Here is a 12,263-nt window from a genome sequence, read left to right as displayed (position 1 = left end):
TTGGGTTTACACGAATCGAGACTGAGATTTGTCACTCCGTGTAACGGAGAGGTATCTCTAGGCCCACTCGGTAGGACATCATCATAATATGCACAATGTAACCAAGGAGTTGATCACGGGATGATGTGTTACGGAATGAGTAAAAAGACTTGCCGGTAACGAGATTGAACAAGGTATCGGGATACCGACGATCGAATCTCGGGCAAGTATCGTACCGATAGACAAAGGGAATTGTATACGGGATTGATTGAATCCTTGACATCGTGGTTCATTCGATGAGATCATCGTGGAGCATGTGGGAGCCAACATGGGTATCCAGATCCCGCTGTTGGTTATTGGCCGGAGAGTTGTCTCGGCCATGTCTGCATGACTCCCGAGCCCGTAGGGTCTACACACTTAAGGTTCGATGATGCTAGGGTTATAGGGAATAGATGTATGTGGTTACCGAATGTTGTTCGGAGTCCCGGATGAGATCCCGGACATCACGAGGAGTTCCGGAATGGTCCGGAGGTAAAGATTTATATACGGGAAGTCATCATACAGTCACCGGAATAATTCAGGGGGTTACCGGTATTGTACCGGGACCACCGAAGGGGTTCCGGGGGTCCACCGGGAGGGTCCACCTGCCCCGGAGGGCCCTATGGGCTGTGTGTGGAGATGGACCAGCCCCTTAGTGGGCTGGGCGCCTCCCCCCTAGGGCCCATGCGCCTAGGGTTTGGGGGAACCCTAAAGGGGGGCGCCCCCTTGCCTTGGGGGGCAAGGCAACCCCCCTGGCCGCCGCCCCCTTCTCAGATTGGATCTGAGGGGGCCGGCCCCCCTCTCCCTTGCCCCTATATATATGTGGGGGGTGGGAGGGCAGCCGCACCCAAGTTTTGGCGCAGCCCTCCCCCTCTCCCAAGTCCTCCTCCTCTCCCGCGGTGCTTGGCGAAGCCCTGCAGGATTGCCACGCTCCTCCTTCACCACCACGTCGTCGTGCTGCTGCTGGATGGAGTCTTCCCCAACCTCTCCTTCTCCTCTTGCTGGATCAAGGCGTGGGAGACTTCACCGGGCTGCACGTGTGTTGAACGCGGAGGCGCCGTTGTTCGGCGCTTAGATCGGAATCAACCGCGATCTGAATCGCTGCGAGTATGACTCCTTCATCCGCTTTCTTGCAACGCTTCTGCTTAGCGATCTACAAGGGTATGCAGATGCACTCCCCTTCCCTTCGTTGCTAGATTACTCCATAGATTAATCTTGGTGATGCGTAGAAAATTTTAAATTTCTGCTACGATCCCCAACACGCTTCTACCTGGTCGATCGGCTGAGGGTGGCGCCGGCGGGGAAGAGAACGGCTACGGGTGGGGAGACGGAAGAGGGCGGCTATGCGCGGGCGTTCGAGGGGATCGAGGTGCGTACGACGGTGGCGTCTGGGGATCGATAGGAGAGTCTTTGTGCGGGGTGGTTTTTTTTTGGAGGGGGGCGTGCGTGGGTGGGACGAGGGGATGAAAAATAACCGGTTGAAAAAAAACTCAGCAAAAATAAACCATGGATACTACTCCCTCCGTTCCGAATTACTTGTCGCAGGTATGGATGTAACTAGATGTATTTTAATTCTAGATACGTCCATTTATGCGACGAGTAATTTAAAACGGAGGGAGTATTGACCAACTCAGACATTAAAACTAGAGATTCATACATGCTACCAAACACACCCTTAGAGCATATATGTCCGGACCTGTCTCCTCATGCACCATAAACTTTTAGGCAGATAGTCTGGACAACGCCCGTATATAAAAATTCACACACCTACCCTCAAAAACCATCTGGTACAGCCGGAGCTCATTGGTTTTGTTGCCTGCATTCGTGATGCTGCTCCGACGCGCCGCCTGAGAGGTCAAGCCCCGACTATTTAAGCCGGACGACGAGCCAAACCCTAGCCGCCCCTCACATTTCCCCCTTCCCATCCCATTTGCGCCGTCACATCCCGTCTTTGTCGCGCACGTCGGAGCACCGTGTCTTTCCGAGAATGGCGCGCATGAAGATCACGCACTACAAACTTCTCACGCTGGAGCGTCGCACCCAGATTGCGGTGGTTGTCCACGCCGTTGAGACTAGGCACATGAGCGGCGTTGTGGCTGGTCTTCCTCCGACCTCGGACACAGAGGGGGATGCTTCGCACTTGAAGGAGGCGGTCCGACAGTTGACCATGGTGGTCCCCAGGTTGGAGATGGCGGACACCTCCGTCGGCAAGGACGACGTTGTGCCCCACTTCTCGATGGAGATGTCTTGGGAGCAAAACCGCCTCACCATGGAGGAGAAGCAACTCATGGCGGAGGTGCAGCTGGAGGCAGCTGTCGCATTCACTGAGCTCTACGCCGACCCAACACTCATTGCTGAAAACCGTGCCATCCTCAAGTCCATCGAGGATGAGCGGGTGGTGTCGGTGAACCACCGCAAATCTTCATCTGCAATCAAGAGTGGGAGGAGACATTTGCGGAGGAGGACGAGCAAATGCCTCCCCCGGCCAACGACCACACGTCCAACGGCTTTGGTGAGGGTGTGATCCCAAACCTCCTCGGACGAGGAGTAGAGTGTACTATGTACTGTAGTTTTTATTTCCTTCGTTGTACCTCCTTTATCTATGAATCTATATGAATGAAATTTGCTTGTAGCTTGTTTGCAATTCTATGTTGCATTTTTTTTTGAGATTTGCAATTCTATGTTGCATTTCTTTGAAGCAGAATTCTATGTTGCATGAGTTTGCATGGTTTTTTTAGGGGAGTTTGCATGGTTGAACTTTCTTTTAGGATCACTAGTAAGCGTGCACGTGCAACTCACGTATAATCGTAGAAATAAATTTCTTGAGTCATCCTAGTTAACACATAATTATCTCGTATCGAACATGCACACAGTGGACTTCTCAAGCAAACAACCATACATAATTAACAAAACCAATTAATTCAACAGTAACTTAGCCAAACTACAAGTCAGACCAGAGATGTACAACAGAACCAACTCCAACTCTGCCTCATGACCGGCAAAGGTATTCTACAATATAATGGTTTCAAACGTGCATGATGAGTGCGGTGCAGGGAGGGGGATCCGAAAACAGTTTCCCTTTATTTACAGAATCAGAAAATAATCACCAAAAGAGAGTGGAAAGCATGGACACATTGGGTACTATTTTCTCAAAGCAGGTTCTACCAAGGGAACATCAGATTACACCTAGTTTCTGGTTCTGCTTTCAGTCCATGGACACATACAACATATGCATATGTTACTGGTTTCTGGTTCAGATTACACCTAGTTTCTGGTTCTGCATATGTTACTGCTCCCAGTAAAGCAATTAGCTTTGATGGCCTTGCTGATTGTACAAAGCTCCAAGAATCCTCCTATACATGTATTTACAGAGGTCTAATAACGCTAAACCACAAATCCTCCTACACATGTTCACCACTAAAGCAATTGACTATGATAGTCCAAGAACAATATTCAGTAGAATAGCAGTAGAGACTAGAGAGACATATCTCGACAGATAGGAGAGAAACTGCACAGTGAGGGAGCAAAGCGAAGATGGGAGATGGGACTGAACCTGGGAGTCCCATCCGATCACGACAGAGGACATGACACCCTTGACGCCTCTGGGAGCAGTGGGAAGAGGTTGCACCTGCCCGCCACCATATACCACAGAGGCACACACAAAACAAAAAAAACATCAGAAACCAATTCCTGGAGAGGGAGAAGGAATAGGAACGGGAGTGCAGGTGTAGACCTCGTCGTGGCTGGCGAGGGAGATCTTCTCCTTGTCGAAGACGCCGATGTCGAAGTCGAGCGTGCAGCCCTCCGCCATGCAGCCGCCACGGCACCATGAGCATACAAAATAATCTCCATCACCGGCCATAGTCTCCTCGGGATTCTAGCATATCAATGTTGCATTTTTCCAAGCAATCTATGACCTGGAAAAAATCATGTTCTTCATATTATATACAACGAAAAATAAGATTCTAGCATCAATGTTATGCATTTCAGTACTGATTAACAAAGTCTCTTTTTTCATAACTATCTTAGCTAAAAAATGTTTGTAGTATGTCTTAGGCTCTTGGCTAATTCTGGGCATAATAGTCTCACAGTGCATCTGTTGTTCTTTGAATCTCAAAGCGGAACACAATGCTAGTAAATAAAAAGACTAAAAACATAAAGAGTTGTGGAACGCCATCGCAGCTGATTAAAATCGCTAAAATAAGGTAGAAGAGATTAATGAAAATATACAGTCCAAAATGGAGAAGTTGAATGAAAAATTTAGTAAGATGAGAATTGGCAATGTAGCTTCATACAACTGGGGCTTCTCTAAAAGCAGCAATTAGAACTGTTGTACATACATGAAATTGCTTAGTAGCTTTCTTCAGCATTCAGAATAGAAATCCCACGATGATGATTGGTTGCTCACCTTGCTGCATGCTGCAATCCGATTAAGAGAACATTATGTGAAGACAAATCCATGAGATTCAGTTAGAAGTTGTCCTGCAATGAAGGTTGCAGTATTATTGGTGCAAACATTACCTGTGGATTCACCGGTCGGTCTAAAGTAACAAACCAACTGTCAGCAATTGATGGGAGGTATCCACTGTTGTTTTTTCTCGCATCATGCCAGTTGTCAAACTTCGAATCACACACAAAACATACCGGTGGCAGATTTCGCGTCCCCTGACGTTCCACAACAATAGCAACAGAATGGGAGCAATATCTGCCATTGATTTCAGAGCTGTAGTGTTTGCGTCCTCTTCGCGGACCAACATCGTGGCAGCAGCGGAGCTTGGGTTATGGGCGCAACAGCAATGAAGGTGTGAAGACATGCATATATCTTATTTAGAAAATAGCACCAAAAGGAATTGTGTCTGTCTCCCACCACCAGAGCAGATCTATCTCTTCCTACAAATGGGTTAACAATTGTAATGAATCCGACATGGTTACTGGCAAGTAACCAGGGGAGGGGCACATACCTCGTCCTCAAGCTGCAAAAGGTCCGAAAATCAAAGAACATACCTCGTCCTCAAGCTGCAAACTAAATTTAAACGAAACTGCATTCAGTATATAAGCAAAAAAAAATCAATGAAATTTTTGTCAAAAAAAAATCAATCAATGAAACACTTTTGAAACAGAAGAATGATGGTAGACTGATAGGAACCTATTCCTAGATTTTTTGTACCAACCTATGATTTATAAGGGAGGATTAGTAGAATCATACAACTTTTTACCATTCATTCATCTCACAAGCGAGCACATGAAAACCCAATGGGCTGGAAATATCAGGCAACATAGCAGACCAAAAGCTTGACACATAACACATTACCTGCAAAAAAGGTTGTGGCACATTGTGTGAACAATCTGGCAGCAGACTAGAAAATTCTTTAATATATCATGATAAAAGATCCAATAAAGTTGTGGAATTATCAACATCAAGGCTCCTTTAATATGCTAGACAAAGAACTCGAGCACCTTTTGGTGAAGAAGGGAACATGCTACATTTAAACTAATCCATCATATCCAAAAGTAATATTTCACATGTTATTTTGCTAAAAATTAACTTGATCCATATAACTTGTGAAGTGTAGACAAAGCTTGCAGTAATGACTAATTCCATACCTGAGACATCCAGAAAGCATATGCTTGGGTTCTAATGTTCTACGTATTGGAAATAGAACGTGTGGAGACATCTTCAAGAATCTGAATGCTTGTTCGGGAGTAGTCCTACATATTACAGAACAGCCTCATGCTAACGCAACTCTGCTGGAGGCATGATCGCCATAAAACACAGAGCATAGAAACGATCTGCGTAGCAGCCCAAACACACACAGTCAAATCGACCAAAGGCAAAATGAAACTCGCCTAGGGATTAAGGTTCCTCACCATCTGCCTGCCTACGGCGAGGGAGGAGCAAGTAGATCGCAGTGCTGCATGCTTGCAGTGGGACGGACTCAGCGGCGAGCAGTTCTCTCAGGCGCGCGAGGAATGACGCAGACAATAGTTGCCGCCGTTCGGCTGGGACCTTGGCGCGGGGTGCGTCAACGACGCTAGGAGGGAGGGGGAAGCCGCGGCGCGGTGGCTCTGGAGGGAAGGAGGAGGCGGCGAGAGAAGATGGCCATCCTTGCAGGCGCGGGGAGAGGGACGGCGTGAGGAGGGGAAGGGAGGAGCGGCGGCGCATGATCCGTCCTTCTCGATCGGGGCTCTCAGGTGAAGTCGATCGACAAATTTAGGGGAGGGGCCGCGGGGATTGGTAGACCACGCCGGCAGAACATTTGATCTGAAACGTTGATCAAAGTGGCAGACCATTAAATGTAGCATGGACAGTAGGATGCGTTTAACTTTATTTGATCGAAAGGTCCTGATTATTCCGTGTACAATTTGTTGGGTGGCCTTGGGGGACTTATGTTTGCTCTTTTAATAGAAGTATAGAAGTATATATTTGCATATGGTTGAACAGACGAACATTTGAGGGGCGGGCGGGACATACATTTTCTTTTTTGAGGGGTTCCACGGACATACATGGGCTCATGCTTCAGGCTTGGATTCTGTCCGGCCCAACAACTTGATGAAAATGGGCCGACGCATCTCCTCTCGATCACTCCACCGATCAGAACAGATCACCCCGCCGCCGCCATTTCTGTCACTCCCCCGAGCTAGGGTCTCCGCCGCCGCCGCCGCCATCTCCGTCACTCACCCGAGCTAGGGTCTCCGACCTCCGCCCCCCGCCGGCGCCGCGCCCCATGGATCCTCCGTGCAAGCAGGCGGCGGAATCGGGCTCCCGCGTCCCGGACGAGCTGCTGGAGGACATCTTCGCGCGGATGCCGGCCAAGTCGGTGCAGCGCTGCCGCTGCCTCTCTCGCGCCTGGGCTGCGGTGCTCTCCTCCAGCGGCTTCGCCGACCGCCACCTCCGCCTCGCCAACCGCCGGGACGGCTCCCGCAGCCTCTTCTTCCTCCCAGATCCCGGCTCGGGCGACGACACCACGGTGCACGCGTGGTCGCCCCGCCGCCCCCTCGTCGCCGTCCTCCGCGACGAGCGCCTCCGCCGCGTTGCCGCCGTCACCCGCCAGTGCCGCGGCCTCGTCCTTCTTGAGGCCAAAGGGGATAACCTGATCTCCGTCTGCAACCCGGCCCGCGGGCACTCCAGCTACACGGTGGACCACTACGTCTACAACCCGTCCACCGGCCAGGTGACGGCGCTCCCGGAGGGCAAGGAGGCGTCCGGCGTCTGGCCGCAGAACCATGCCATCCTCGGGCTCGGCTACGACACAGGCATCCGGAAGCACAAGGTGGTGCGCCTCTACTGCCGCGGCGAGCTCCCTCCGGCGTGCGAGGTCTATGTGCTCGACTCCACGGGGTACTGGCGGCCGCCGTCCGGTGCCGCCAGGACGATGCCGCCGGCCTGGGCAACCAATTACTGCACCGACCAGAGCGTCTTTGCGCAGGGCCACGTGTACTGGGCCGCCCAGCCGCACAAGAAGTACACAGGCAAAAGGGTCATCATGTCATTCTCGATGGCCGATGAGGTGTTCGGGATTTTGCCACCACCAGACATGGACACGGTGCACTGGCGAATAACAGAGCTTGGCGGGCACCTCTGCCTCTTCAAAGACATCACCGTTGTGTGCTCATACGACGTCTGGATTCTGCGAGACCCCCTGGAGGGCACTTGGGACCTACATTGCCGCATCAACTTGGACGCGGCGTCTCCAGCAGCAGCACAACTGAGATGCTCCACGAGCGTCATCCCACTCGACATCGTTGATGATGGCAACCGCGTGCTGCTCAGGCCAGAGCCTCGCAATATCTGTAGAGAAAATTTGGGTGCCCATCAACTTGTTGTGTACGACCCTGCGATCGAAGATGTCGAGGACCTTCTTGCTGGCGGCAGCATGGTTTCTCACCACACCATGGCGCGAAGACCCGCGGCACCGTATGAGGAAAGCATCGAGTCTACCGGGCGGCCGCATGAGGACATCATCTTCTCGTCCACCTCCTCACAGGTCCTGGTGCAGGTGCTGTGTCGGCTACCAGCCCGCACCCTTGGGCGGCTCAAGTGTGTCTGTCGGACCTGGTGCGCCATCATCGAGTCTGGCCGCTTCATCAGGCTGCACTACGAGCACACATGCAAGAGCTCCCTTGCTTGCGTCGTCCTCTCCATGCCTCATAGTCGGAGGTTCGCCTCACTGGATTCTTGCCTGAACGACCTGAAACTGTCATGCCAAATGCAGCAGCTACATCGTAGGGTGGTGAGCTCGAAGCCCTGCCATGGCCTCCTCCTCATGGCCCACAACAACTATGGTGTTCACGTGTGCAACCCTGTCACTGGAGCACATGTTTTCCATTGCAGTTTGCCTTTTGAGCAGCCATCGGATGCTGCTGCTGCTCACCCCGGTTGCGTTGGCTTGGGGTACGACCTATTGAGGGAAGAGCATATCATCATGGTTCTTGCCTATAAATCTCGCAACTTTGACACTGGGAGCTACACCATGGAGTGCAGCATCCGGAGGCTAACGGATTGCATGACAAAGAAGGTGGCTCCTTCGCCACCGATCCCAGTGACCGTCGATGTACCACCGGTCTATGCAGGTGGCAAGATGTACTGGATGGGGGAGTCACGATTCAGTGCGGGCTGCTCATCAGTTCTTGTGTTTGACATCTGCAGCAAGGCTTTCAATGTCCTACCAGCACCACGCACCATGGGCGACAGTGGTAGGATGCTCGTGACGGAGCTCGCCAGGCAGATTCGTGTCGTGCACATTTGCCCAAATACAGAGACGATGACCATATGGCGCAAGCAGGAGCTAGTTACACTTGACGATGGCCAAGGATGGACAATAGAGCACTGGATACAGCTTGGACAGTGGCCAGAGTTCTCACTGAGAACAGCGGCGAGGCTTGTGATTCCGTTGGCTGTTGACGACGCCGGCCGGATCTTACTCGACACTGGAAGGGCGCTGGGGTACTATGATCCAAGAAACCAGACATTGGAGACCGTGTTTCCGACTAGCAGTCTGCAGCACTCCTGCCCACGCTTCTTTTCTGCGGTGTTGTGCGAGGACAGCTTAGTTCGTCCATATGGTCGGCAACGTCAGTACTATGGAACTTAAGCAAACGAAGAAGAATGATTGATGTGTTCCCGCAGAATGCCGCACTGCTCCATTGTTTTTTTTTGTCTTCCATCAGTCAGATCAGTATTTTGGAGGCATATCCAGTCCAAGTGTGATTCCCTGGGAATTTTTTCATAAGTGACACCCAATAGTTTTACCTCGTGGTTTGGAGAACTATGCTGCCTACTGCGTCTAAAATCTGAAAGTATGTTATGTGGCCGTAGTTTGCATCATCTTTTGTCTCTCTTCCCTCTAGTTATTGATTCAAATCCCTGTCGTACAAGACTAGTAGACCTGTCATATTTGATCCAGTTTGCTTAGTGTTGATGCAACTTACAACTCACATTTTTTTTAACTGGGATCAAACTGGAATGTTACTGTGCTGTTATCACTTTCTATGAAGGCTTTTTCTGGGGTGTAAAGTTCAGATTCATGGGTTATTTTGGTGTCTCTGCTAATTACTAACTCTGCAATTTGGTAGCTTTGCTCATAAGAGCCTCAGTTTTTGCATTACAGATTAGTAGCATTAATTTGCTGCAGAAATAGAACAGCAGTCCGTAATTTCTTATGTTCGTCAAATGTAGGCAGAGTTATAAGTACTTTGAGTGTGATTTGAGCTAGTATCAGTGGGTTTGCATGACTAGGAAGGATGATGCTGTGTTTTTTTTTCTTGCAATTGAGTCAGCTATGCAGGTAAGATATCCCATATTCCCATTAGCTGTTAAAGCCAGTATTTCCCCCTTGAGCAGTATATCAATTTTTCTTCTGCTATTCTCCCTTTTTCAAGGGGAAAAACCCGGCATTTCCCCCTCCAAGATTTCTTTGCCTCTGCAATTTGGGTTTCTCTTTGGATGTTAGAGAAACATATTTGTTATTTAATTTGTGTATTTTTCCTAGAAAACCTGAACATTGATTTTTGTATGCTTGTCAGAAATAACAAATTCAGACTTTGTGATTTTTTTTTGTTTATCGTTTGACAGCTGGAGTAAATGAGTTCTGGCTTTGTTTCTTGGGTTTCTTTCTGGGTACTTTTCCGCCGTTTTCTCTTCTATTTGTTGTTAGATTTCTCGCATTTCTTGTTTCAACAAGATTTCATTGTGCATTTGAGCTGCTGTTTTTCTTGATGTTATATCTGTTATTGGGTCGCGTTACCTGCATGGATTAGCTTGGGTATGCTCTCTATTTCTCGGGCAGCATGTTTGCTTGTAGCCCTGCGATTATCCTGGTCTACTACTTTTCGTTGATATCAATTTCTTTTTGACATCATAATTTATGAACATATGCCATCGGTTCCTCTATTTGCACAAGTGCCGTAAAGTAGAATAGATAAGCACACATTGTCCGATCCCCAGTTCTACTATTAGGTCCATGATTTTCCATTTTCGTCAGCATAAGTTCATGAAAGGAGTCATCATGGACATGCGGGTGAAACTGAATTGTGAACTTCCAACTGTCCGTGATGAATTTCTGGATTTCCCAAATCAAAAATGAGTTCTTATACAAATTTTGTACATCGGTGATAGTGTTGTTTACTTTACTGCAACTGAAAGGAAGACTGGTCTCCTCATGTAATGTTGAATATAAGTTTACCTCAGTTGCTATTGACCTGTTAAAAAAAGTTGCTATTGACAACCTTGTGTTCGTTGATGGTGAATTGTAAGTGAAAGTAGTCCTTCCCCTTTAAACAAATACTCTTTTCGTCCCGAATTACTTATCTACTCCCTCTGTTCCTAAATAATTGTCTTTCTAGACATTTCAAATGACTACTACATATGGATGTATGTAGACATATTTTAAAGTGTAGATTCACTCATTTTGCTCCGTATGTAGTCACTTGTTGAAATGCCTAGAAAGACAAGTATTTAGGAACGGAGGGAGTAGCTAGCTTCTTAGTCATGAATTGTCAAGTGAAAGTACAGTACATATCAAGAATCAAGTGACAGCTAGCTAGCTGGTTAGACAGGCGGATCTGTCTGATTTGTTTGTACGGGGCAACTAGGTAACTCTAGGTGCGTATTTTCAAGTTAAATAGTTCATGTAAACTGATAAATATTCATACCGGTGATGCATATTCTCAAGCCTACACGCCAAATATAGTACACGTCAAACCAATATATTTGTAAGAGCTAGCTAGGGAACCGCATGGTGCACGTTCTCAAGCTAAATAGTACACATCAACCAATATATTTATATGTGGCAGCTAGGGAACTGGGTGGTGCACATTCTCAAGCCAAATAGTATGCCAGATCAATGTTGTACTCGTATGGGTCAGCTAGGGAACCAGGTGATTCACATGGTCAAGTCAAATATAGTACATGTCAAACCAATAAATTCCTAAGAGCTAGCTAGGAAGCCGTGTGGTGCACATTCTCAAGTTAAACAGTACACACAAACCAATATATTTATATGCAACGGCTAGGGAACCACGTGGTGCACATTCCCAAGCTAAATAATACATCAAATCAATGTCGTATTCGTACAGGTCAGCTATGTAACCACATGGTTCACATGGTCTAGCCAAATATAATATACGATGCACCAATATATTCATATGAGCTAGTTAGGGAACCTTGTGGTGCACATTCTCAAATCAAATAATACACAGCAATCAATATATTTATATGCGGCGGCTAGAGAATCGCGTGGTGTACATTCTCAAGCCAAATAATACGTAAGATCAATTTTGCACTCGGACGGGTTAGCTAGGTAACCACATGGGTTCACATGCCATAGCCAAATACTCCCTCTGTCTCAGAAAAAGTGACTCAACTTTACACATAAGTGACTCAATTTTACACTAACTTTATACTAAAATTAATACAAAGTTGAGTCACTTATTTTGGGACGAAGGGAGTATAGTACACACCAAATCAATATACATATGAGCTTGCTAGGAATCATGCAGTGCACATTCTCAAATCAATTAGTACACGCCAAGCGGATCTGGCATGGTCTTGGAGAACTTATAGCTTTGTGTTGTGTTCTGCAGCCATATCCAAAATGTGAATGACTCCTAAATGAAAAATTATTGGGTTTTTTTTTGTTTTTTTTAAACCACCTTTGACAATTATTTTTTTGAGATTGTTTTGCAGACTTGTTGGGAATTAGTATCAAATATTTATGCAGAGTTGATGTTGTTTTCTTTCTTCCAAA

At 47.9% G+C, this 12,263-nt stretch overlaps 1 protein-coding gene across 1 annotated transcript; it reads left to right on the top strand.

The window, feature by feature from the left end:
* Window positions 1-6,565: 6,565 nt before the first annotated feature.
* Window positions 6,566-9,538, top strand: LOC119334644. The gene has a single exon (XM_037607189.1). The coding sequence runs from the start codon at window positions 6,744-6,746 to the stop codon at window positions 9,108-9,110; it is 2,367 nt and encodes a 788-aa protein (XP_037463086.1). The 5' UTR covers window positions 6,566-6,743; the 3' UTR covers window positions 9,111-9,538.
* The last annotated feature ends 2,725 nt before the right edge of the window (window positions 9,539-12,263 follow it).

The sequence above is a fragment of the Triticum dicoccoides genome, chromosome 7A (assembly GCF_002162155.2).
Source record: "Triticum dicoccoides isolate Atlit2015 ecotype Zavitan chromosome 7A, WEW_v2.0, whole genome shotgun sequence".
NCBI lineage: Eukaryota > Viridiplantae > Streptophyta > Magnoliopsida > Poales > Poaceae > Triticum > Triticum dicoccoides.
Note: the sequence above shows the minus strand (reverse complement) of the source record. Positions and strands in the feature narration are given on the sequence as shown.

What these genes read in the sequence shown, in the direction of transcription:
- LOC119334644 (XM_037607189.1), top strand. Translation starts at nt 6,744, where the DNA reads ATGGATCCTCCGTGCAAGCAGGCGGCGGAATCGGGCTCCCGCGTCCCG.